Here is a 26,986-nt window from a genome sequence, read left to right as displayed (position 1 = left end):
TTAACTGATTAACAAAAGACATTTCAAAATACATCTTTGTTTAATAATAAACATTTTTTTTTTTTTTACAAAAAAACAAATTAATATGTTGCTTTTATTGCTTCATGTCTGAACACTTATTTATATACTTTACACACAAAACACCACCAAGATAAAACAAGTCTAAGGCAGGCCTGTTTGTTTTGTCAACTGATGGCTTTGAATGTTTTTTTTAAACTTCTCTTTAGGTTGGATTTTGCTTTCTGGACAGGTCTTTTTAGAAAGAGGTTTTTAAATTAATACATGTAATTTAAAAATGAAAATGTGAAAACACGGCTAAGCCCTAAACCTCTTGTGCTATAACATACATTTTGTACATGTGAAGGTCTATAGTCATCTGTGGAGTATATGATCATCCTTGGTCACATGAAGATGAAGAACCTCTCTACCATCTGCCCATTGTTTATTGAGAGAATGTAAATATTTACCTGCAAGTAAATGAACGTTTGCTTGCCGTTATACTGCAACTGCACTGGGTACAATCTATAGCCCTAGCTGTTGTCCCAAAAGAAAAAGTCCAAAAAACTCAAATGAGGTAAAGCATTTCATTTGTGCCTATTTCACATAAGTGACACACCTCTTATAAGTTTGTTGGACAAATGTTGAATCAAAAATGAAAGCGCTAATGAATTAACAATGGAAATGAGACTAACAGGAATCCATTTCTAAATTGTTAGTTACCTGGTATATCATGCAATTTCACCCTAATAACGAGGACAAAGTTTGATGGTTTCCGTCGAGCCTTTGAGGAATCAGCCGTCGTCTTGTAATTGCAGCTTATTAGCATATTAATTTTTATTGTGTAATCTTTCAGATACAGTATACACTGGGCACAGCCAAGTTTAGGACACCTATTTTTTGGTCATGTCACTTCTGGAAGGTGTCCACGAGCCTGGCTGGAAGGTGTTTCCAGTGCTAACGGGATCTTCACTAGTCTGGTTTTGGCCAAAGTGTGTGGCAGAGGCATGTCCCTTGATGAGTGTCTGGGCAGGACGTGCCACCAGGCCTTCATCATACTCCTTGGCCTGTAGGGCGAGATCCTTTTCCTGTGCCTCACGGGCCTTCTGCTTGATCTGCTCCCTGTAGTGCATGTTCTTCTCCAGCTCCTGCTCAGATCAAGCACACACAGATGAAGAGCAGCAGAAAGTGTCCCACTATTACACATCAATTAAAAATGCTAACATCCGATGTATTATATGCTTATGTTTGCAATTTTGCAAATTCCATAACACACTTAGATGTCTTGGCTTTTTAACCACAGCGACTGAGATTAATTAGTGCCGCATAGTACAAGACTGATATTCTTGCCCAAGGATTTGATTTTGCAGCCCTTCACATTGGGAGGCCTGTCTTCCAGTCACAGCCCCACCATGACTGCTACACCACAGCACTACCCAAACCCCCTCTCCTTGCCCTCGCAGGCCTGCCAGCATGAATGAGCTTCCAAAGATTACATAAAGCAGGTTGGTGGCTAGAGAAGAGAATGCAGCCTAGTGTTCTCCGCTGGGACTTACATTTACATTTATTCATTTAGCAGATGCTTTTCTCCAAAGTGACTTAGAATCATGGATACTATGTAGTGTTACTAGCCCACACACCTTACTCACCAAGGTGACTTACACTGCTAGAGACACTACTTAACAATGGGTCACTCATCAGACTTAGACTAGACATTAGCTAGATGGGCTGGACTGGGACAGGGACAGCCTTGCCCGTCCTGTTTCCGCGTGAAGTTGGGTAAGGCATGCGTGTTTCCTGTCTAATCACCTCTCCTCAAATGTCGTGAAAGATTTCACAACAACACTAACAGTAGCCTACAAGAAAGTCGTCTGGACCACGAACACTAATGTGACCACACTTCAGAGCCCACTCATCCTGTAAGATGTTGGTTTATTGCTGCATTGATCCAAATGTCTCTCAAGTAGCAGCTACCTGAGAACCTGGATGTAAAAAAAAGATAAATGGTGAGTATTTCAGCACTCTGCTAAGCAAGAAAAACACCAATGAAGATGCAGTCTCCATTTCATCCAAGACTTACTGGTTGCTGGGAAACCAAGGTGGGGTGCTAAAAAATTGCTGAACATGAGTAGAGGCTAGAGCAACTGTGCAGAACCATGCTGGAGCTGGTACATCAATCAAGGAGGAGTAGCAGTTAAATGGAAAACCTGGCACAAGCACACAGAAAAAGCAAACCTTCTTAGGAAAACATGAATAGGTTTGTTTGGTGTGGGGACTTGTCAGAAACCCTACATAATAACTTGGAGGGGAAGGATGCGTGAAGAAAAGCAGTAATGAATGATTACATTTTTATTTTCATTATTTAATTGACATACTCCCACAAAAACCCTAAGCAACTGTCTGGGTAAGAAAAAAAATCAGACCAGTTCATCTTCAAATCTACAGCCTCCTTCCCTATGATGGCATAGTCGATGTGACCGTACGCAGCCTAACAGGTTAACGAAAGTTTAGAGTTTGACTGGTATACTTCATTCAATGGCAACACTATTAGATATAGTGTTAGTATGCCACCCAAGCATCAGTTTGAGCAACTTCCATGACTCCATAGTCTAGAAAGCATCGAAAACCATATGAGTTGACCCTAGGTTTGGGACTTCATTCAGATCTGGTCTGTATTAGTAGTGGGCCCCTTAACTGTACTTTCCAGAGAGGCTTCCACCGATAAGAGAGTAACGGAATAAAGAAAAAGAAAATAAATGTTCCTTTTCATCAAATTTTATAACCCCTGTATGATCTCGATCGATGGCTCACCTACAGGGACTTTGATGATGTGCCAAAGGGGGGAGGGGAAGGTGGTAAAACCATAGGAATATCATCAGTCAGTGTGCTGGAGCGTGGTCCGGGAGGCCCCGTGTATTTATTTACTATAAAACATGTGCCGAACAGCCGCCACCAGGAAGACGGGAAGAACGCAGCTGTGGAGCCAACAGGCAAGAGCTTATCTTATCAAAGCCGTCTGTGGAACAATCAGACGCTGTTTTTCTTGTTCGTGACGGAAAGGTTCGGAGCTCTGGAGAGAGTCGCCAGCGGCCAAGCGCTGCCGGGCCCGTAATTTATAACTGGCGAGAGGGTTAGAGGGTTGCTTTAATCTGGGCCTCGGTTTGAAATAAGGATCCTATTTGCGCTCAGACACACATGCTATGTCAGACCAAGGCCGTCATGTTCGAAAGTTTCAGGAGAGACGCTGAGGTGCAGGAGGAATTGCCGACACTCGCCGAGTTTGTGCACTCTGCTCCTATCTGCACCCCGTTGCTGAGCTCATTACAATGCCACAAGGCACACCTTTCCAGGCGAAAGCCTGAAAAACCAGGAACCAATAAGCCCAGCTCTCTTGCTATTGTCTAAAATGTCAAGTTGCATAGAAACCAGATGAAACACAACACACCGGGATGTTACTGCGCATGAGGTTTGAGATTTTAGCTGTCAAACACCCTCTTTTCCAGGTTCCAGATGATGCATGTTTCCTTCTCCAAGTCTCTTCCGGTTTTCATCAGAAATAGTGCACTTCATGCCATATCAAACCTCAGTGAACGTCCGCACAAAAGAGGCCTTTGTAACTCAGAGGTGGCTATAGAAACCCCCCCGCTAAATGAAGGCATAAAGAACCTTACTAGAAGTTTCCAGAAGTTTCAGATTTTAAGAGAGAGAAAGAAAACAGCATGGTGCTGGCAGATTCTCAGAGTGAGGATAGGTGAGATGAAACTTGGGCCAAAAAGCTTCAGTCGGTGAAAAGAAACACCGAGTAAATTGTGTAATCTGTTATTTATGGGTTTCATTGCCAATAAATTTGTTGACCTGGATAACATCTCTTTAGGGACTGCAGAAGGGGTCAAGATATGTTTCTGGAATGCACCTTCCACCTTTAATTAGGATAAATCAGAGGAAGCTTATAGGCACAGCCAGTCCGAATAAATCATATCTGACAACGCTCTGGCAACGACGTAATGACAGCTGGCAAAAAAAGGGAGAGGGCGGGTAGGGAGATGCTCTTGGATTAATAAAGGGGCTCTGTTAACGTCTCTCCAGGTTGGTTTATTTACAGTAGATTGCTCAGGAACAACTGGCCACACAACTTCTCCTTTTTCATAATTTCAGTCTTTGTCTCTTAATCGCTCCTTTTTATCCAATAAGCCCTATTCTCTGCACCGCACCTGGTGTGTAGGTGTGCGGTGGCCGTTCTGGCACGACGCGCAACACGCCGCACAGGCTGAGCAGCAGTGACGACTGGAGGCAGAGCGCACGAGAACTCCAATCCTCTGCCTTGTCACTGCACACGGGCAGCAGGTAGCGCACGGACCGTGGGAAACGACAGGGTTACTGCTGGAGTACCCACTGTATCCTTCAGCTTTATTCTAGCAGACGACCGCAGCGCTACCACCTAACGCTGCTGTCTACTCTTTGTGATGCCTCATGTGCTGCACCTCATCTCGCCCACATCTTTAACGGGGAGGACGCACGTTGCGGTTAGAGCTACTATTTTGTAACTGAAGGTTCAACGGTTGAACTTCTGCTCCTGCTGTAGTACTTTTGAGAAGGTACTTACTCTGACTTGCTCCAGTATAAAAAACCCAGCTGTATAAATATGTACATTATTGTCCGTCCGTCCGTCCATCCATCCATCCATCGCCAACAACCGCTTGTCCCAAGCGGGGTCGCACGGAGCCGGAGCCTTATCCGGCAACGCAGGGCACAAGGCCGAAGGCGGACACACCCAGGGTGGGATGTCGGTCCGTCGCAAGGCATCCCAAGCAGGGCTCGAACCCGAGACCCGCCAGACAGCAGGCGCCGGCCAAACCCGCTGCGCCATCGCGCTTCCGTGTGTACGTTATTGTAAAGAGCTTAATTAACAAACCCAACATTGGAAGTTGCCTTGGTATAGGAATCAGGTGAATGAATAAATGTAAATAATGTAAAAGTAACAATAAGTATTTGTATTACTAGTATAATTATTGACAATATTAATATTACACTTGAATTGATCTACGTGCTCCGTGCTCCGACTTCCCGGCTCAGACACACATGGTCCGTACGATTCCCACATGCTTTCTGTCTCTGTTTAAAGGCTACTGACCTGCTGCATCAAATTTTCAAAATGTGGCTTGAGGTCAGTTTAGGAATGTGGACCACACGTGTGAAACCTTAATACGCCATGAGGACTGCACAAACACATCCACACGCTTCTCTTCAGCACAACTGATCGCACATTTAACGTTGGTGCTGAGCATCTCCTTCCGCAATCTGTTCAATGGGATAAATCAGTGCGACATTTTTCCCAATTATACTTGAACATGTCATTAAGCAGTATACTGACTACTCGCCCTAAATGAAATAATTCAGTTTAAGTTGGCGACCTACAAGCCCAGACAACCTTCAAAGACTCTGGCTTGCCAGGACCTGTGCTCTTTTCCCATGATGTCGCCACTGTTCTCTTTTGCATCAGTTGGGAAACAAAAGGTTCCCGCCCCATGCGTCGAGTGGACGCACCCACACGAATGGCCTCAAACCTACATGTCTCTACTAGAAAGCAAAGACAAATGCACGGGCACTGGAGTACCTGCCGAAGGAAGACGCGCGCACGGTGACGCGCCGGCTCAAGGACAGGGCCCAATTCGTGCACCTTTACGCAAAGCTACGCCCACGCCAAAGCAAAGACGCAGCCCATTTATGCACCCTTAGCTAGAATCGTACCCACAGTAGAAGAATGACACAAGACATGGCCCAAACAATACGGATACACACACACACACACACCACTGGAAATAAATTCTCCGGCATGACAGTTGACGGACGGGTTTTACCTCTTCCCATTTTTAAACAAACTTATCCCAAATTTAAATTAGATGTAAAAAATGTTTAAAATTCATGCACCCTAACTTAATGATCTTCCCCAGATAGGCCTTTACACAGCCGCTACTCCGGCATTGTACGCGATTGCTTATTTTTGTACCTTATTCTTAAAAAAAAAAAAAAAAAATTTCATAGGAGGTCATCAGGATTCATCTATCCTGTGTTTTATGCACCTACTCGATCGATGAACATCGAGTGGAAAGTAACAAACTAGGTTTATTTAAGAATCACATGTCTGCAGCTATGGTTCTTTCTCTTAACACAACGCACAAGTTGTATTTTCGCCGAGATGTACGTCGCTTTGGAGAAAAGCATCTGCTAAATGAATAAATGTAAATGTAATGTAAATGTAAAATATGCAGTTGTTAGTCAAAGCAGTTGCCAAGCGAATTAATATGTCTAGAAATGTATGAACATGATCAAACAAATTAGACTAACTACAAATGTCAGTACTTATTTCATTTATCGAAGTACTTATTTGTAGGAATACATAACAAATAGAAATAATGCTTTGGAGATTGAGTTGACAATTTATTCAAGGTTGATTCAGGTGTGTGTGGGGGCTCTTTCCCATTTTTACACATGAGCCGCCGACCTGCCGAGAGTTTCATTGGTGGAAACCTCTAGAAGTCAGCCCTTTCGCAGCGATCCAGTTAACCAGTCACACAGACACATACACACATACACACGTACAGATGACGATAAGGCCCACAAGCTCACCTCCAGTGTCGGCGGGTCCTTCCTCCTCCCACGAATCCACGCTGTGGGCAGAGCAGCGAGATCCCATTACGGACCCAATGCATACGACAGCAAGACTCTCATCCGTTATTTTCTTTTATTTGACACTTTTCTCCGAAGCAGCTTCCGATGTTCACTTTGTATGCTAAGACACAAAGTTCCTTATCCATACATACTGTGAAGTAATTTTAAACAGTTTAGTGTTAGTGCCATATCCAAGGGTACTGCATCAAGAGTGGGATTCGAACCCGGAGCCCTTCTGAGGTGCTACACCACCTGCTTCCCCTACCTTCTTGACGATGAAAGCAATACAACGGTACGACGTGTGGCAGCAGAACTGTCGCCACTGAACAACTACATATAGGTGGTTCCAGAACCCCAAACCTTCATAACGTCCCGTGGCTTCCACAGATCTCCACGGTTAAAAAGGTCTATTAACTCACTGGACTGTTAATCACATAATCACACCGTATTCCTAAAAGGTGGTACTTTTTCAGGAGAGCTGGGTGGGTGTCGGAGAAGCAGCGGAGAGGAAGCCCTAGCGTTAAGGGATGATGCTGCCCATTCTCCCTGTTGGGGAAGTTCATGTTTAAATAGACCCAACGCGGTCCATATGCAGCATTCTTCCTCTGAAGATCCAGAGGACGATACAGCGAATTTGCTCAAATAAAAAGGCAGAATCCAAAATCGGAAAATGCGGAGACTAACAACAACAAAAAATGTACTGGTGTAATGCCTGCTTTGTGCATTCCTCCAGGGCTCTGCTATCCTCTGGGGTCTCAGCTGTCAAGCTCATGACTGAAGATGCGACCAAACGGAGTGTCTTCCTCGCACCGTTAAAGCTGCTTTCTCGCCGAGCGCCGCCTCCATCTTCGCGCTCAGGCGTGGGTTGTGGGGGAGATAGCAGGGAGGTGGGGAGTGTCACCCGAGCCGTTTCTTCTCACACGCACACGCACACGCACACACACACACACACACACACACACAGTGACATGCAGACACGCAGGCGTACACGCCCGCACGCGCAGGGCCAGGACCCCGCCAGAGATAACTAACTGCTCATCCCCTCCAGCACCTCGGCATTCCGGCTCCCTTTCATCCCCAGCTCATTTAAATTCCGATTAGCATGCAAGAAATTTTCACGGCGCCTCAAACAGCGAGCCGCTGTGTAACGCACATCAATGAGCGCGGGTGCGGGCACAACAATTAGTGCTTGCATTAAGCCTTAAATGGTACACTCGGGGAGGAGGAAAGGGGGGCGGGAGTGAAAAGAACGAAAGGAGGTGCAAGGAAGGAGGCGTGCAGAGGAAGCGGCGACGGCGCCAATCGCTGGATGACCACCTGGCGAGCATCTAATGATGTGGTGTTAAAAAAAATTAAAAAAAAAAATCAAAACTTGTTTGGTGAGAAGCCTGCCGTAAAGGAACAGATTCCAGCCGAAGCGTCACATAGCATAAGAGGCTATTTAAAGAGGCCGACGTAATGACGGCGCAGATCATCAAGCAGACCACAGACCCACACTTTCAAACCGATGTCTGGCAGCTCTCTTGAGCCAGAAGAGCCCAACCTGTTAAGACATCAAATCAAAGATGCACCAGTAAGCCTAAACATATTTGTTCTCCTAGGCCAAGCGCTGGGCGGGGCAGCACGAGCGCGGCTCCGCTCCGAGGCCCAAGGGACGTCTTCAGAACGCGTGAAGTACGCCGAAGTGTTGGACCCCCGGTTTCCGTCTCTTTGGTCTTTCTGGGGAGAAATGGGATGGGTGTCTTTGACCGCGAAGTGCAAAGCAGGCGCTCGGCTTCGGCCGAGGAAAGGCCCGTGGCGTCCACCGTGGAGTTACACGAGGGCCTTCGAAACCATCCTCACGATGCTCAAACCGAACCATCTCCTTAGCAAGCCGCGTACGAGACGTCGGCTGTTCAAAAAAACTTCAAGTTTCATCATAACAGGCAAGACACGCGGGTTTTACTTTTATCCGGGAAAGGAATTACAGCTCGGTGACTCGCGAATACCTGGCACCATACCTCTTGTGATAAATACCTGCAGTATATCATGTTTGTCTTGAGCAAGCTATCCTGAAGAGACACAATTAATTCTTTGTAGCATAAAATTTGTAAATAGGTGCGAGCAGCTTCGTATGCAAACCTAACATTGTAAGTCATCGTGGGCATAAGCTTCTGACTGATCATTTTCCGTTCAGGAAATAAACAAGACGATAAAAAGGATATGAATAATGGACAATGGCAGTAATTTCAGTCATTTTCGATATAGAGGTCCCCGATTTACGACGGGGTTACGTTGCGTGAAACCCATCAGAAATCAAGAATATCTTAAGTCGAAAATGCATTTAATACACCTAATGCACACCTCCGCGTGACAGACCGGGAGATGGGGATCGCTGCCGCTGCCCAGCATCGCGAGAGAGTATCGCACCGCATATCGCTTGCCTGGGAAAAAGCAAAAATTCTAATTTCGAAGTACGGTTTCTATCGAATGTCTATCGCCAGCTCACCATCGTGAAGCGGGACAAATCGTAAGTCGAACCATCGTAAATCGGGGACCACCTGTAAGTGTTTGAAACGTTAAAATGTGCAGTACAGGAAGTGACCAGCAGGGATCACTGTTACAGATGGCCCACCCCTCCTCTCAGAAAGGCGATATATAAATAGCAATTAATATGAATAAGGTTGAATGTAATGTAACGTAGCCGACATTATTAAAAGATAAAGGCATTTGAATATTAGACATTTACAACCTTATTCATTACGGCAGATACGTTCCTCCGCTAAGATGCCTATGATTCATTCGTGCTTATCTCTTATTTTCTAAAATTGCCTCTTACACAATGACACGCTCTCACCCTCTGTCTCTCTCGCTCTCTCTCTCTCTCACACACACACACACACACACACACACACACACACACACACACACACACACACACACAGTACCCTAATCTAACCACAAGACTAAGTTGTGCCCCTTCCCCAGGACTCAGTATTACCATCCCACTCTGAAGGTATACTTCCTTCGGTGTACTCAGATTCCGTCATCTTGGACACCACCAGCCTCTTTGCCCGAATGGTCCGCCCTGCAATACAGAGGCGCGGGGGGGGGGGGGGGGGGGGGGGGAGAGGAAGGCAATGTTTAAAACATGAAGCCTGGCACATGCATTTCTGATGATACACTCGGCTGCGCTGACAGAGCTACGCTGATTAGGCTCGGCCCGCGGGCCCCCGAGCTTCGCGCCCGGACTCGGCCGCAGCTTTGCGTAAATACGGACCGGCACGGCCCAGCCCGGCAGCGACCCCGCCAAAAGCACACGGAAAAACTCCGCATCGCATGCGAAGGAGGAGCTCGGCATCACTCTCCGGGTTCTGCTGACTTGCGCGGAGGAACGGAGGGATTCTGCGAGTCGAGCGGGCGGAGGGGGAGGAGTCCGCGAGCTCGAACGCGCCGATGAGAGACAGCGAGCCTGGCAGCCAGGAGGTGGGCTGCCGTGCGCGTACAGTGCGGGTGACGAGCACCCCTCCAGCAAACGGACATATTGCATCTAATTACAGAGGGCTATAAAAATTCATAGTGGGGGTGGGGCTGTGGCGGCGGCGGCGGGCCTCTTCCCCTTATCCTTAACGGTGGGGAAACCCGGCTGCGTAAATCCTCACACATAATAGATCAGCGCACCGCACAACTCCAAACGTACCCTGAACGGATCAATATTGCATTCATCCAAAACGACAGCGTCCGTATATCCTACGCATAAATTCCATACGTATCGCTTTCACGGTAACTATTTAATAAGTCAGACTACATACCGAGCCTATATCCTACACATAAATGAAACCCCAGAAGCTATTTATACCCATTGTAAGAACTCAAAAATGTAGTGGTGCATAAAGTGCAGGCCTTTGAAGCATGAACTGCGCTGTGCAACCGGGAGAAATGACACAAAACATTCGGTAACTGACCTACTTAGTATGGATCTGTCCATCCAAGCCAATTTGTAACCTCACTTAACAGCATCAGTGTGCGCACAGGTCCGGAATAAGTGCTCGCTGAGCTCTTACCGCCTTTTTCTTTTCGAGAGAAATGGAGGGATGGGGAGAGCGCCGACGGCAGCGGCTGCGTGTATATTCTATTGGAAATACCGTATTCGTATTATTTCCACGCGGCCTTGCACGGTGCCCAACCGGCAGCCCTTCTGCTCAGTAATGAGGGTGGGGGAGACACCTCCTCCTCCAGCAGGCACCGCCAACCGCCTCCTTTTCGGAGTTCACGGTAAAGGATGCTGCCGACGCAGACTCCAAACGTCCAGCGGGAGGGACAGGGCCGCGCTCATCGGCTCCGACCCGACGCCACTCTTTCCCAGCCGGGAGGTACGGACAACGGGAGGGAGGCGACCGTTGCCGTGGCAGCCGGAGCGAGGTCTCTCCTCGCCTCCGTTCGGTCCCGTTCGTTATTCGAGAGGCCTAGGCTACGACCGCGCAGTCAGCTGACTCGCGAGACGGAATGGGATGAAGACAAACCAAACGTCCCGGAAGTTTATTTACCCCTTTCGTCACAACCCCAAGCCACATAAATATATATATACTGCACAATTACTGGCAAATTCAATTTAACAACTAGCCAAAAGGTAATTAGCTTAATTCAGCCTAAATGTTTCATTTGCAAGGGGTACGGTGGCGCAGTGGGTTGGCCCACAGTCCTGTTCTCTGGTGGGTCTGGGGTTCGAGTCCCGCTTGGGGTGCCTTGCGATGGACTGGCGTCCCATCCTGGGTGTGTCCCCTCCCACTCCGGCCTTGCGCCCTGTGTTGCCGGGTAGGCTCCGGTTCCCCGCGACCCTGTATGGGACAAGCGGTTCTGAAAATGTGTGCGTTTCATTTGCATCGTGTCTACATCCTACTGATGCGAGTGGAGTCCAGACGTCGAAAGAACCGCCGTTCCTTCCACTTTTCGCAGACACTTTTTTGTTTTTGCTGCACCGTGCAGTACCAGCCGTCAGCTCATGCAAATGGACGCGTTTATGAAGACCGAGTAGCACCAAGCGATCAGATGATGGATACAGATGCCGCTACCTGTGCGCACGCGCTCCCCTCCCCGATTTCTTCAGTTACGCGGGAGACCATCGCTATGGCAACCGCTATCTGTAGATAACGTTTGGAGTGACAGCCTTTTCTTTTGCTCCGCTTGAGAGGAGGAACATCTGCAAGTTCAGACAACCTGGCTGCGAATAAGTGAAAGGATTTTTTTCTTTTTCTTCAAGAATTAAAAATAGAGATTTCCTGTTATATTGTGAAAACTGACACTTTGTTGTTTACACAGAGAAAGCAGAAAAAGAGGCCAACACTTTAAAACGGAGTCCACACCAGGTAAAAACATGTAAAGTTCAAAAATTTCCATAAAACTGCTACACGGCTGTCGACGCGAACATTTTTTAGTTGGTACAAGAATGTAAAAGACAGTAATTTAGTATATAACAGTAATCTACCGCTCTTTACTCTCCAGTACTCTAAGAATAAAAACAGTGAAAAGGCCTTTAAATGTAACACAGCCATCACCTGCAAACCTGCACGGTAAGCCCTTCCTTGACGTGCGGGGGTCAATTTTATATTCCCTGTTCACCTTTTCCAAGTAACAGAAAGTAAAATTACTGCCGAGTTGGACAGATCCATTCGCCGCTGATATAAAGGTACGGACCGTTTTACAAGCGCCGGGGTGCTCTTTAAGACAAAATAATTAGAACGATATAAGAAAAATTCAGATAAATTCGTTATCCGGCTTCGCTCTCGGTGGTTTTTCCGAATGAGACCGCACTGGAAAGGCAGCCGGAAACTGCTCTTAAAGACAGCTGCCGAGGACCTGGCTCTTTATTCCCGTGTCACGCGATGTGAAAATCCTGGTGAATTCTCCCAGATTCCATCCAGTATTTTGAGACATCAGCATCGAGAGGGAGAGGGAGAGGGAGAGGCTCTTATGCAACCTTCAGCTGTAATTTGTGCCGTCTCTCTCAGAGCTGGCCAGCGATAGTGTTGTTTAAGACTTTCATTTTAAGCCCAGTCCGTACCCATTAATAACACTAACTCGATTCGGAGACCACTGCCGCAGTTTTTCCATTCCATACTCGCGAGGTCTTGTAGTTGTCGAAGCACAGCGAGAGGTGAAAGTTTCTTTCCGGGCAGACAGCTCTCGAAAGGCGGAAGGGTCCGCAAGTCGGGCCACGAAAGGTAAGCGCGATTACCGAAACATTCGCGTTCGATACGCAAAAGACGGGTTCTCGGTTCGACGAGCAGAGAGCGGCTCGGACCGTGCGGGTCGCGAGAGGCGAGACGGCAGCGAGACAGAAAGGGCAGATGCACACACCGATATAGAAAGATATTTTCAGATGCAGAGCAGCGGAGGTCACGCGAGGTCACGCGCAAAACCGCTTTTAACTATCATTCTCAGAAGCTGAATTTTCACCAATAACCAGGTATAATTATGCATCGTATGTAGCGTAAGGGCCGTGCAGACAACGTGCAGAAATAACACCTAGCATCTTCACTTCCGGAGACACGGATGTGTTTTAAAGACGTGAACAGGCTAAATACCCCGCATGGGTACGCTACCGTTTCGGTCATTGCCGACGCCGACGTTAACGTGGCACAGCGGGTAGCAGTGGTGCCTCACAGCTCGTGGGCTGTGGGTTCAGACACGGGCTTGAATGTGGCTCACTGTGTGGCGCCTGCCTTTCTCCCCGTGTTCATGAGCGTTTCCTCCAGGTGCTCCGGTTTCCTCTCCAGATACTGATAGCGGATGCATCGATTATTGATAATGAACGCATTTTACTTTTAAAACCCTATATTTGGAGTCGTGTTTACAACTACAGTATTTAACAAGTGAAGTTTTAAATGGTTCCCTTTTGAATATGCAATAGATGAAAAATTATGAGTTTTTCTACACAGCGCTTAGGAGAGTCTGGGCTGCTGAGCACCAATTAGACAGAAAGCTCGGACCTTAACCAGTAATCCACCAGGAGCAATGGAGTTTAAAATGTTCGCTGGGACCCATCTGTGTTGACTTAATATTAATTAATTTCTTCTGGCTAAGAGATCAATTAATCCCCATCTCCTACACTTCCTCCTAAAGGCATTACTACCTCCATGATGACCAATTCATGGAATAAAAAATAAAATAAAAAAAAAAAACAAAAAAGTACGGGAACAGGTAAAAACTTGGGCGGGACGCATGGATTTGCTCGAATTCACACTTCCGCAATAGAAATAGGATATCCCTGCTGATTAGCATATGCCTCATTACCAATGGGATGTCTGCACGTGTGCTTGTGCCTATTTCCTTCCCCCAGTGCAAGCTGCTTTCTCTCCACGGCCTTTATGAAAATATAAAATTCAATCAGCAGCTGCAGATTTCGGGAGACGTCCATCTTCCTCCCGGACCTCAGACGGGGTGTCAGAACAATCTGACGTTCTCTGTGGGGATGATGTGTGCATTGAATTGTAAATGTCTGCCAGTCTCCAACCCCCCCCCAACTCCCTCTGCTCGCTTTCAAATTGTCCAGTGCAACCAGTATTGGAAACACGTTTTAGAAATATAATACATAATTTATTTATTTATGTATTTTTAAACAGGCTGCCCCACAACCCAGACTCAGACACAAAAAAAGAAGGGAGAAAAAAAAAAAAAAAAGCTCAATTTCTTGTATTAGGAAAGTGTACAGGGACTTAGCAAAGACAAACTGTCCCTCTTCATTTTTCTCCTTCAGAAAGGGAATTGAGAAACATTTATTAAAAAGTGCTGGATGCCGAAACCCAGTTCTGTATAGCGGGCGGTACACAGCCATAGCATCGTGGCTCCTGTACCGTGGTACCAACACCAGTACAGTACCCAGGGGACAGGAACAGTGAAGTACATGTCGTGTAGCTGCTGCAGAGCAGGGCGCTCCTCACTGCGAGGGGAACGTGTACAGCAGTATAGCGTTTAGAAAGCCGCAGAGGACTTCTCTTCGGGGTTTTGACGGCCCGTCGGCGGGCGCCTAGAAGGTTCCGTCTGGCTGGGCTCATCTCCGCCAGGCAGGGGCTGTGGATAACGCGCCAAAAACACCTTACAGGAGAGGGGATGGTCCCTCTGAGACCAATCCCTCTGACTAGTCACCCGCACAAACTCTTTAATAATCTTAAATTAATTCACAGAAGTGTAAATGAAGTATAACTCTTTTGAGCCAAAATTCAATTAGGCTACTAAACACTAAGAAATCCGAATTAAAGGGGAGAAGACTGCTAAACTATTAGATTCCGAAGAGCGGTTTTCAAAATGACAGGATCACATGGAAATGTAATTTATGCATCATACAGAATTCTAGAAAAGTTTCATATAAATGATTAATACTGCACTTAACCTCCAGCAATGTCCTGATAAGAAAAAGAAGGCAGTTTGTGTGGAACAGAAAAAAAAGCATAAATCAATAAGTGATGTAAGAAATTTACACTAAGGATGCAGTAAAGCAGAACTAACAAACCACAATTATGTGCAAGATGTTCTTTAAATGAATGAACAATTCAGCTTAACTATCATTTTAAATGATTGCAGAGTCAAGAGACAGAAAAATCACAAAGTCTTGTTTTTGACCTGGGTGTCACGGAGGGCAAATCGACGAAATGGATCGGGAAGGTGACACGGTATTGTTCACAAATTAATGTTTCAACTTAAACATATTACAAGAAAGTGAAACAATTGACTGGCGACAGGTCAAGATGTTTAGAGAGAGCAGCTGGCGGCTGAGGAGCCTCTATTACCATTATTAAAATCAACGTTATTATTTTATTATTATTACTCCTTTTTTTTTTTTTTTTGGGCAGCACTTTCAATCTGTCTTGTGACCAAGCCACCCCCCCCTCCACTGCCCTCACACCAAAACTAAAGGTGCAAGGCTCTGGATTCAGTGCTAAGATCTGACAGGGCCATCCCTCTTCCGGTGGGGGGTCATTAGATCTCAACACTAGGGCTCGCTGATGCTGCCCAGTGGACACTTGGCATGCCAAGGCCGGTTCCTTTCGTTTGAGCCTCTGCTCCCTAAAGGATGCCCATTGGTGTTCAGGGGTGTCACTCAGCAGACTGGCCATAGCACACTAAGCTGTCAGACCACTGGGCCCGATGTCATTGTTGCCACTGATGAGCTTCGCAAAGGGCCCCGAAGGCAGAGGCGGAATGTCCTGGGGAGGGCGCGCCACACTGGCAGTGATGCCAGATCATCCCCCGCCCATCAATTTGGCCTGCCCTGGTTGTCCGCAAAGTGGGCATCTCTGCCTCGATCAGCTTTCCAACCGCCTCCAGTTCTGCCCCATGCTTCGCCTAATTGGACCTGAAAGCAGCTACTGAAATTGGGGGGGCACAGAATGAGAGTGAGTGAGAGACAGAGTGTGTGTCTGTCAGTGTGTGAGAGCGCGCTTATTAAAAAGCTGCGGGATCACCATTTGCGTGTCAATTAAGGGCCAGAGGCAGCCTACCATGCCAAGCGTCTGTGGCCATCAGCCCTGGCCCGTAACGCCAATAGTCCGTCACGCCCCGCGCCGCCTTCCAGCTCCACGGCAGCTATCGATTCCATCGGTTCGGGCAACGATCACTGGGAAACTACAGTGAGTCACCGTCTTTTTCCAGCACCACACCGGATCATGAATGTCAATTACAAATATTTGCGCGGCCCTTCTCAACTGTATCGACTGGAGCAGCGGAGATGAATGAATGGTTTTCCATTTTATTCCCTTTCCTCTTCGTCTTTCCAGAGGCTGGCCAAACTCATCGAATATTCAATTCATCTATTCCGTAAAAAAGAAAAACTTATTAAACACAATCACTTCACGTTTAACTGTTACTGCTTAGAAGTGCTTAAAAACTTAGACAAAACAAAAATCGCTGCCTTTCTCTCGCGCAAACGCTTTAAAAAGCCCAATCCATTATTATGCGTTTCCTGGCATGCGAAACGAATGAAGACGTGCATTGAATGTAAAGGGGGAAAAGATTAAGGTAAATGCTGTGCTAAAGAAGCAATGCAATACCATAGATAGGGTGCACATTCCTCAGCGACTCCGCTCTTTGGTGGGTGGTGCAGCAGGACCGAGGCTAAGGTAGAATTTAGGTTTAGGGCCGCGAGGAGACAAAGCAACAAGCGGAACATCGAGAAGTTTCGTAGCGTGCTCCTGGGGGGGGTTCCTCCTGTGGAGCTCCCAGAAGCAGCCATGTATCGCCACCACGCAGAGACGTTCCCCTCTCCACGGTACGAGCGCAGCCCATCCTCTTCCCCCAGCTGCTCCGCCTGCGCTCTCTGCGTCCGGTGGCCATGTCCGCATCTTGTAATTTGTACTCATTTCCCTTTGTCTGCTGCGCGTCGCCACAGACAGGCAGCAAGGCTGCTATTATACGTTCTACGGGCCCGACGGCGCTCCGGCTGGCTTGGTGGCTCTCCGGCGGGAGTTGAAAGGAGGTACAGCATGGACACGAAGAGGAGGAGGACTGCCGCGTCTCGGGAATTGCGAGCACGGAGGGAGGGCGGACGGATGGACGGAGGCCGGGTCCGGATGTGACCGAGCTCCACTCCCCAACGCGCAGCTTTCGGCACCATTTACTTAACGGTTCAACTTCTGTAACGATGCAAACGAAGAAACACGAGCGGCAACTGACACCCAACGGTCTATTCTGGTCCAACTGAACCCACCCGCGCTTTTTTCATTACCTCCACTTTAACGCTCATCTTCTTTCGGGTTCCAGGGAGCCATTTTAGAGCGTTTCTTTGCGGATTACGCACCGAAAGCTACGTTCGCTATCGATTCCCCTAAGCGGCGGATCATGACCAACGTATAAAATTGGGGGAAAAAAAAAAAAAAAAAATACACCCCCCCCCCCCCCCAATTATGACACCTCTACGACGAGTCCTCAACGCTAGTCGAACAAACGACAGCGATTAGCGTTTCACTGTGACGGCGCTGCGGCGAGAGCGTCAAAGAAACACGCCGCTGAGGCGCGAGAAAAACGCGATCATCGGAACCCGAACGCATCTCCTTCGCTTCGATCCGACACCCATACCGTTGAATTTGTTTCTCAACGCCTCAAAAGGCAAGCTCGAGATTCCTCTTCTACCTCGACGCTCCTAGAAACAGGAAGTCATTAATCACCCTTCCCTCAGCGTGCAGAGACCATTCATTTTCAGTCAGAAAGCTTAAAAAAAAAAAAAAAAAAAAAAAAGAAAAGAAAAAAAAAAGAAAAAAAAAATTCATTAGATATCAGAATCCCTCCAACAACGTACATTTCAGACCCCCGTTATAGTAAACAAGTTAATAAATACGTGTGGTTTAATGTTTATTCTGAGATGGCAGTCAAACAGAATGCTGCACTTTTTAATTTTACCCAGGGGAGGACTGGTGGCTGACAGACCAGAAATCTGGACTGTAATCCACTCCTTTGCAATATTTTCCTCTCAGATTGTCGGTTTGAATCGCGATGGCGGTGACACAAAGCCATCTGGTGTCGTGTTAAAAACCGAAGCGTTTCAGAATTCGCGTGTCTGTTCCCTTTCGCTTCTGCCAGTAGAAATACTCCAATTAAAAACAGAGAATTTGGACGGAAATGACAGATCAACCGTTCTTTCAGGTTTTTTTTTTTGCATTATAGTTCTCAGATACACAATACCGCATTTCTTTTCTGGGCTGCCCGACGCAATTCCGATATTTATTTGAGACAAATATTATTTGGAGGCCAGAGCTTCAGCGGAGCTCGAGTTTCAGAGGAGAAAGCTGGAGAACGCTGGAGAAAGCTGGGTCTTTTGTACCGTCTGTCTTGGCTGCGCTTCTGCACCGAGGGAAGACAAAAGGGAACACCATGTTGTCGGAGCACACCTGCGACAATGGCGCAGGCACCTCGGCCACGAATGAAAAGAACCGCCCCACATGTCTCTACCAGGCTGCCAACCGCACCGTGCGGCTCGTGCGCCGCAAAGACTCTCCGTACAGGCCGCACCGCACCGCACCGCTACCTTTGAATACTATGAAAAACACACAAAGGAACAGCTGGTAGCGCAGCCTTCACCTGGTGCGGCAGGTGGTGTAGTGGTCAGCGCCATCACCTCGCAAACAACAGACCTGGGTTCAAATCCCTGATCCCGCTCTAGGACCCTTGAGCAAGACTCTTACCCCGAATACCCTGCGGTATAAATGGAGGTACACAGTAGCACAGGTGCCTCGCCGCTTCTGGTTTGGGTTTTGGACATGGGTTCCAATCTGGCTCGGTGTGGTCGGAGTTTTCATGTTCTGCCTAAGTTCTCCTGGGTTTTGTCCGGGTGCCCAGTTTCCCCGTTTCGAAGATGCGTTTCAGGCGAACTGGCGAATCTAAACCGGCCCGACTGAGCGCGTGTCACATTTCTCTGTCGGGTGGATGGGTCGACAGCAATAAGTAGCTTAGCGTTGTGTATCCAGCATTGTAGGAACCATGAGAAACCATGTTAGGCTCCGGCAACACAGGGCGCAAGGCTGGAGGGGGAGGGGACAGAACCGTGTTAGCTAAATACAAATTAATAAGGGTGGGATGTGCCAGCTAAATGAATAAAAAGAAGTCACACACATAGAGCTCAATAAAAATGGAGTTAAAATGAAGCACAGTCATCATCAATAGTCAGAATGTATGAAAACCTTTGGCTGCTGTTTTAGTTGAACTGAAAAGGTTCTCTGTACAAGAAGAATACATGGCATTTTGAGCTTTGCAGAAGTCATACATTTTTTAAAAAAAAAAAAAAAATCTGTGCTAAAAATGTATGTGATCATCTAAAAATAAAAACAGTAAGCCCAGTTTTTTCAGCTCAAACTGCTGAGAAAGAAATAAAAGTGTATATAATACACATAAAACAAACCACTTATAAGACTGGCCAAGGAAAAAATAAACACAAACACACACTTAAAGGCCATCCCTGACAAATTACCAATAAGCACATTCTGTCCCTCTTTCCAGCTGACCTTAAAAACCATGGAAAAAGGATAAATATATGTATTTAAAGGAAAAGAAATGCCCAACAGATGTGATGAGCCAGTGGCTCCAAATTAGAGAACACCACCACATTCCCCACACTTTGGGTCAGCGTTGGATCCCGCTCCAGAGGTGCCGTACGGCAGATGTGGGCCTGCTCTGAAACGGGCCGCCACCGAGGAGGCGAGGCGCTCGCGCTCACCGTTTATCTCGGAAAGGCAGGGACTCCAAGATCAAAAAGCCCTCCTGCACAGAAGAATGTTCTGGAAATGGAGTGGATTTTAATTTCTTAAAAATTACACAGCAACCAGGGTAAAGGGGGGAAAAGCAAAACAAGCAGCACTGAATAAGCAGACCACAGGCTCTGATCCCGAACAGCGGAGTTTGGATGGCTGTAGCTCGGAGATGTAGGCTATCACAGCGCCAGGCGCCCACGGTTTTCAAACCGACATTTCAATACAGCCCTAAAAAAAACAAAAAGAAATCCTTTCAGTGCCAAATGAAAGGAAACCTTCCTTTCCTCCCTCTGTTATTGAGCAGCGATCAATTCCAAGACAAAGAGTGCACCTCAAAGAGGCAAAAACACCAAGGAGAGAAACATAAGGAATCATAGAAGCAATTATTTTCAAATCCTCCTGCAGGGGCTGATAATGTCAGCCTGCCTCTCTGCCTGCATAAAAAACGGCATCAATTATGCAGCTGCTCCATTAATATGAATGGGCAATTTCCCACAGTGCCTTGCGCTTGCGATGGCAGCGCGGTCGGCCAGAGAGAGCGCGCGCGCAGGCCGGCATCCCAGAGCAGCTTCCTGAGGCGAGAATGTCGTGCGCTTGCTCTCTCGTCCAATCACTCGGGCGTCAAAGCAATAAAGCGGCGTGGCGGGGGCTGAGGGAGTCGGGCCATAGGAGAAACCGAAGCCTTCTCCTTCACCTTCCCCCAGCAGCCCCCACCTGAGCGCCCGCCGCGCTCTCCGTTAGGTTCAGCAGATCCAACGCTGGGAGGCAATCATATAGCCTACTTCTCTGTGCCATGTTCCCTAAACGCCACCAAAAGGATATTTACACTCTGATCACACTTGGGTGCACCGGTGTGTTTCTGCAGGAGAGCGTCCGCAGCCCCCAGAACATGCCAGTGTGAACTGTGCTGAACAATGTTCTTCATGCTGAACTACTGTGGGCCAATTGTTGGCACAAAACCCGCACTGGGGACATTGTGATGACAAGGACCTTGGTACTCCAGCATGCTACCAGGTTCTCTGAAGGCCTTGCTCTATGAACATTAAAACCTTGCGAGGTTCGGAATACCCAAAGGTGTTGTATACAACGCTGCGAATTGACACCCAAGACGTTTATCAGCCACAAGGAGAGAAATGGGGGACTGTTGACTAGCTGTTAATACGACACCGACCTCTGGGGGTCCTGGGTTTTAACCCCGAGGGGGTGGGGACCCCAAAAATACAGATATGAAGTACACTACAATGTCGTGTGTGGCCACTGCAAGTATTTTTTGCAGAGATCCTTCTGGAACATCCCGAGATCTTTTTTTGACCCATCAAAACTTTCCTTAAAAGGGGCATGCAAGGCAGCACAGAAGAATGACTATAAATTGGGTTCGAGAAAAATAACCCCCTTCTCTTCCAGACTGGGCTGGCTCCATACACTCGATGCACAGAGTTATGAGTTAATTGACCAATGCGTAGCTGTTAGAAAAATATTCCCAAGCATGTCTGATGCTGATCTAAACATACGGAAAAAAACATCCATAAACAACTTTATTTAGATAGATTATGGCTTTGACTCTGACAGGCTGGCATGTGTCATATGGACTGTCAGGACAATGAGGATCAGACACATTGAGGGTCTTGCGCAAAGCCAACTTATTACTCATGGTTTCTCTCTAGGTGCTCCTTCAGTAGGAAAAGGAAAGAAAAGAGTATGACACCCCAACACAGCAAGGGTGACATCTTTAATCCTGCTGTTAAAATCACACACTGTTGTACTACAACACTGCAGGGCGTGGCCACCCATCAGGTCAATATCCTTTGGTCGTAAAACCAGCTGAGCCGAGGAACCAGCGTAAGAATTACACCGCTTCATGGGCTGGAGTTATTCTCTGGTGGGGAGACACTTCTTTCTCAGTTCCCAAGAAATGGGGTTGAGTGACATTTCAATTTTGAAAAAAACAATTTTCACAGTGGTGCAAGAAGACACGCAGGGTTATTATATTAACATTTCCATAATTTGTATTTCAAAGACTTCAGAGAGGATGAGATGAAATTTTTTTTTTTTAAAAAAAAGAAAAATGTAGTCAGGCATACATTTGGAGTTAAATAATGACAATTTCACTTATTTCTGCAGGAATTACTCCTGGCAGTAGCATAATGACACTCCAGGTTTTACAACACAAGGGCTGAGAGACTGCGGGTGACCAGATGCCCCCATCCCCTCTCTCATTATTCTGCACATTTCAATATAAAACTGCAATCCCACAGCATGGGCAGCGAGGAATGACGAATCCTTCTGTACTGCTGTCTCTTAATTGTCTCTGGCACTTAGAAAATGTGACAGACAGACAGACAGACATAGATGGAGCAGGAGGGAGGGAGGGAAGGAGGGAGACGCTGAGGGAGCAGACACTGCAAAGTCACTGCAGGCAGGAGACACGACCACCCCAGAAACTAACAAATGCATGTGTTTAGTATTTGTAACAGAATGTATAAGATATGATATGATATATATGGCGAATGAGTGACTCAGCCAACCAGAGAGCTTCTTCCTAAAGGAATCAGTGCCTCCTACAGGTATGCTGGGTGCCTGCAGGTCACAGGGCAGCAATGGCAAGAGGCTGATGGAAGGACAGTAGTTCCTCCCTGTCACACCTCACTACCACCCAGAGCAGCTCATTGTTTCTCGCCCTATTGGAAACCCCAGCCACACCCAGCACACAGGTCCCTCTCGACCGGCTGGTCACTGCTGAGACGGAGCTGTGAGAGAACAACATATTCCCTGCGAGTCCAGCAGGATGAGGATGCAACTGCTGGAGGGGGGAGGGAGGGTCTCGGGGCATACAAGCAGTTTCATCAGAAAACAGCACAATTTCACTACTGGCATTTTTGATTATTAATTCATATTCAGCTGAGACCTTTGTTCTAGGCAATATACAAAGCTAGACACTATGCTACAATTTTGTATTTCACACACACACGCACGTACACAGGGCAATTTAGCCATCAGTTCACCTGAAATGCACGCCTGCTGTGGAAGGAAACCAGAGCCCCCGGATAAAACCCATGCAAACTCCAGACTCACCTGGATTCAAACCCATGCCTGAACCCACAGCCTGGGAGATGAGAGTCACCAGTGCTACCCATTACACCACAATTTGCTGTTACATACCAAAAAGCTGTATTCGCAGCACAGTGGAGAATAATTTTCCTCTCAGTTTCTAATAATTAGACATCCCAGAGATGCAGCCATCCTCTGCAGGCCTGTCAGAATGCATGCTAATGAAGAGTTGTTAGGACTAGAGACTGTTTCCATGTTTTCAAAATATGGCAGCAGCTTAAGGTAACAAAATGTAGAAAAACAAAGGAAATAAAAGGCAGATTCGGAAATACATATATAAAAAAAATATATATACAAGTTTTTTTTATATAAAAGTATGACGTGCATAAAGATATCTTTATATGCATAGGAGCACTGTAATAATAGAAGTATCAAGAAAACCAGTAACAGCCGTTGTCAACAACAACATAAACACTAACAAAACATTACATTAAGTTGAATAAAACAGAATATGGTACAATATGTGGTGCAAATTAAGCACCACAAAGCAGCTAAATGGAATCATCTGGCTCAAATATGAGACCATGTACAAAGACATTCCAGAAAAGATTTAGTGTTCAGTTACAACCTCTGAAAAGACCCCCCCCCCCCCCCCCCAAAGTCAGTGATTAAAGTCCAGTTTCACAGAAGGGCTGTTCTGTCAGCTCTTAGTACCTGACACCAACAAACTGGAAAGTTCCAGAAAGAAAGTGAAGTGCAGATGCTCAGAGTTTAAATGATTCATTCTGCGGTCTGACTCTGGGTTTTCCTAACAAATGGAATCACTGCATTTTCATATTTGGGGTGTTAAACTCAGACAAACTGGATCCTGAAAATTAAAAGCATTTTTGTAAACAGTAACCCAAAATGAACATTCTGGAGACCCTCTTTATGTGGTCTCCAGGCGTTGACATGGACTGAACTACAACACCACCACAAAATGAGTGATGTTTCCTCCATGCGTTTCACTGTATCAGTTCAATTAGAGCACTTTTTGTAAGAGTCGAGCAGTTGGGGGCCCTTCTTGGACTCGAATTGTCTTGTTGACGAGCCCATGTTCTCGTCTTCTCAAGCGTCGAAGCTCGTATTTGTTTAGCTGATGATTTTATTCTAAGCAACTTGCTTGTGCTAAGCTATTTACAATGATTAACCCCCACCGCTGCAGCAATTCAGGGTTAGTACCTTGCTCACGGGCCAACAGCAGGAGTGGGGATTCGATCCAAGGTCCTCTGACTGCAAGGTGACTAAGCTATGACTGTTAAAGGCCCTAACAGCCTGAATAGTACAAACTTTGCATTAATGCAAATCAAAGCAACAGAGAAGAAATGCATTAATAATACATATTCACAAATGGCTGCTATAACTGCGGATGCAACTCAGACCAAGTCTTTCTGACTTAGTGCACTATAAAGCAGGAAAGAGCTCCTCTATTTGTTAGTGAATCTTATGAAACCGACAAAAGGATCTTTTCCCCGGCTGTATTGTAACCATAAAAAAAAAAAAAAAAAATGGAACGCTTAATCCAGAAACCCGTCATTCTGTAATAATGAAACTACAACAATGGCTGATGAATTAGACAAATAGCAACAATTATCAGCAGAACAGTGGGTTACAGATGACAGTGGATGCTGGGAGAAAACTCGCTGTTCCTCACAATGGTTTGAGGCAACGCGCTGCCAGATTCACCCGTCTCCTGGTTATTTAAATTTAAATTAAAAAAAGAGATATAAAATGAATAAAAGCCAACTGACAGCCACTTTATAAAAGATTTGTCTATGAAGGGCATTTAGGTCTTTTTTTGTTCTCGGGCAAAAAGGGCGTGTATATGATAAGCATTTAACAAATCGAAGACTTCCCTTCGCTTTAAGTCCTGGCACTTAGTGACTTTTTAAAGAGGGACTTAAAATCAATTTCAGGCTTCAGTAAACTATAGCAAGGTCTGCTGATCATTTCTTGGAGGACTGTCCCGGTCGCCCTTCAAGGCCCCTCCGATGCCTGGAGCAAAGTCACACCAAGGCCCGTCCTCGAACCCCGGCGGATCGACATCGGCTGCCCGGTTTCGGCGATTAGAGAGCAAGGAGACCGCACCCATCTGAACTCCCGAGGAGCACGGACACGGCGGGTCCGTCGGCACCCCGGTCCAGCTGGTTCGCCGCAGCTTCGGGCCGGAGAGGCACCGAAACGTAATGGGTCAACAGCGTAATGCTGAGCAGGCGGCGCAGCGGTTGGAGCCGTGTTCGAATCCCTGCTTGAGGAAGGTACTTACTGTTACCTGCTAACTACTTTAAGTGATGGTGTAAAAATTACCCACCTGTATAATAAGAACCTGGGGAAATAACTGTTAGTAGCTTAGACTTAGTCTTAGTACACAAACAGCTACCACAAGTCACTGACTCATTTTACACCAGCAGAGTTACAGATGTAAGTAAACACGGTCATGTTTCTACATAGATTAGATAAAGACAGAAAAAAAAAAAAGGTTGTAATTGTAAATGCGCCTGCTTCTTAGACCATTACACTAATTTTTTTGAAGTACCGCCATGTTTATATTGTTGTAAATGCCGCGCACGAGCGCACAGAATCTGATTAACTGCAATGAATCACGAAGGCAGCTGCTGCAGCACAGTCACACTGTACTTTAATTCGCCACAACACTGTAATTGTAACCGTGGATTCAATTGCCTAGTGTGCGCTGCAACCGTGCGTGTACCGTGGACGAGTGACTTGTGTGACCTGTGACTGCGTGCGAGCGCGCGCCCGTGACAGCAGGTGGAGGACGTGAAAGTGACATGATTAAAGCATTAACAGGCACTGCCGGGTTATGTTCAGCTCGCCCCGCTGAAGGTACAGTACAACATGGTAAGCTGCTTGTTTTACCCCACAAGCATTAACGTCTTTCACAGCACACACTACAACATACGAGGTATGGTCTGAAACGCTGGTTTGACCCTGCCACGCCCCCACCCCCCGCACCTACGAGCGGGCATTACGCAGACAGCCGGAAATGGGGGCGCGAAACTGTCGCCACGACACATGAACGAGGGAAAGCTACTTTACGACACTGCCGTCGGTCGCCCGAGAAAGGCCACCCAGCACCTCCTAAGAGAACGTGCTGCCATTCTCAGCTGCTCAAACGCACCTTTCTGTACCAGAAATTCAACGAGACCGTTTTTATGCTTTTAATCATATACTTATAGCAAAATCATCCCGGTGGTGTTTTAATATGTTACAGTTAACCTAACTTAACGTTGCTGACAGACTCACGGTCCAGCGAAAAGGTCGTTCAGCTAGTTTAGTTCATACTTTTCCCCAGCGACTTCCAGTGTTAATCTACCTACAAGAATTAATTATCTACTCATTTGACAACAGCTTGGTTTTTTTTTTTTTTTTTTACTGGAGCAAGGGGTAAGTAAGTAGGCTTAGTTAGCTAAAAAGTAACTCCTGATGATCATCATGTGTCAGACCTGAACTGAACAGTTAGAAAAGGAACATGCTCGAGAGTTAAGTGATCAGGGAAGGTAAACTGTACCTGAGCCGGTGTGTTACCGAACCGTCTGCAGAGACGGACGGGGGGCGCTCACCTGTCCATGTTTTCTGTTGGGGTATGAAGTAGTACTGATTCCCCAAATGATCCGTCCCCACATGCTGCTTTGCAATCCCCAAGGTCTTCCGCAAGAAGGATACGATCCGGCTCATATTTACTTAGATTGCACACTTTAATACCAGCTGATACTAAAGTACGCTGCAGCGAAAACATTAGACGCCTAGTGGTCTGTGTAGAACTCAAGTGAAGAATAAACTTGAATAAACCGCGCTTTCATTGGTTCGTTCCAGCCGTATCAACCAATCAGCGGCGTCGTTGTTCTACCGTTGCCTCGTAAAACAAAATGGCAGTTTTTCTGCGGTACGTAGTATTTCGCGGCAGATGTTTATTGAATAACTTGGAGATATGAAGGCTTCAGGTATATATATGAACGAGTATGAGTATTTTGAAATTTACAGAATTCAAGTTCCAGAGA

General features: G+C 46.6%; 1 protein-coding gene across 2 annotated transcripts; it reads right to left on the bottom strand.

Annotated features, from left to right (window-relative positions):
• Window positions 1–111: 111 nt before the first annotated feature.
• ndufaf2 (NADH:ubiquinone oxidoreductase complex assembly factor 2) lies at window positions 112–26,676 on the bottom strand. 2 transcript variants are annotated; one of them, XM_018759415.2, is made up of 4 exons: window positions 26,549–26,676; window positions 9,647–9,733; window positions 6,625–6,665; window positions 112–1,145 (listed from the first exon to the last, which is right to left on the bottom strand). In XM_018759415.2, the coding sequence occupies exons 1-4, from the start codon at window positions 26,661–26,663 to the stop codon at window positions 891–893; spliced, it is 498 nt and encodes a 165-aa protein (XP_018614931.1). In that variant the 5' UTR covers window positions 26,664–26,676; the 3' UTR covers window positions 112–890. The 2 variants fall into 2 exon arrangements, with proteins under 2 accessions (XP_018614931.1, XP_018614932.1); XM_018759416.2 differs by lacking the exon at window positions 9,647–9,733.
• Window positions 26,677–26,986: the final 310 nt, after the last annotated feature.

The sequence above is a fragment of the Scleropages formosus genome, chromosome 17 (genome assembly GCF_900964775.1).
Source record: "Scleropages formosus chromosome 17, fSclFor1.1, whole genome shotgun sequence".
NCBI lineage: Eukaryota > Metazoa > Chordata > Actinopteri > Osteoglossiformes > Osteoglossidae > Scleropages > Scleropages formosus.
This window is presented reverse-complemented; position numbering and strand designations above follow the sequence as displayed.

Coding starts and splice junctions, on each gene's coding strand:
- ndufaf2 (XM_018759415.2), bottom strand. CDS start 26,663: ATGAGCCGGATCGTATCCTTCTTGCGGAAGACCTTGGGGATTGCAAAG. Junction 9,734..26,548: donor CCAACAGAAAACATGGACAG/GTGAGCGCCCCC, acceptor TCTGTATTGCAG/GGCGGACCATTCGGGCAAAG. Junction 1,146..6,624: donor AGGACCCGCCGACACTGGAG/GTGAGCTTGTGG, acceptor TGATCTGAGCAG/GAGCTGGAGAAGAACATGCA.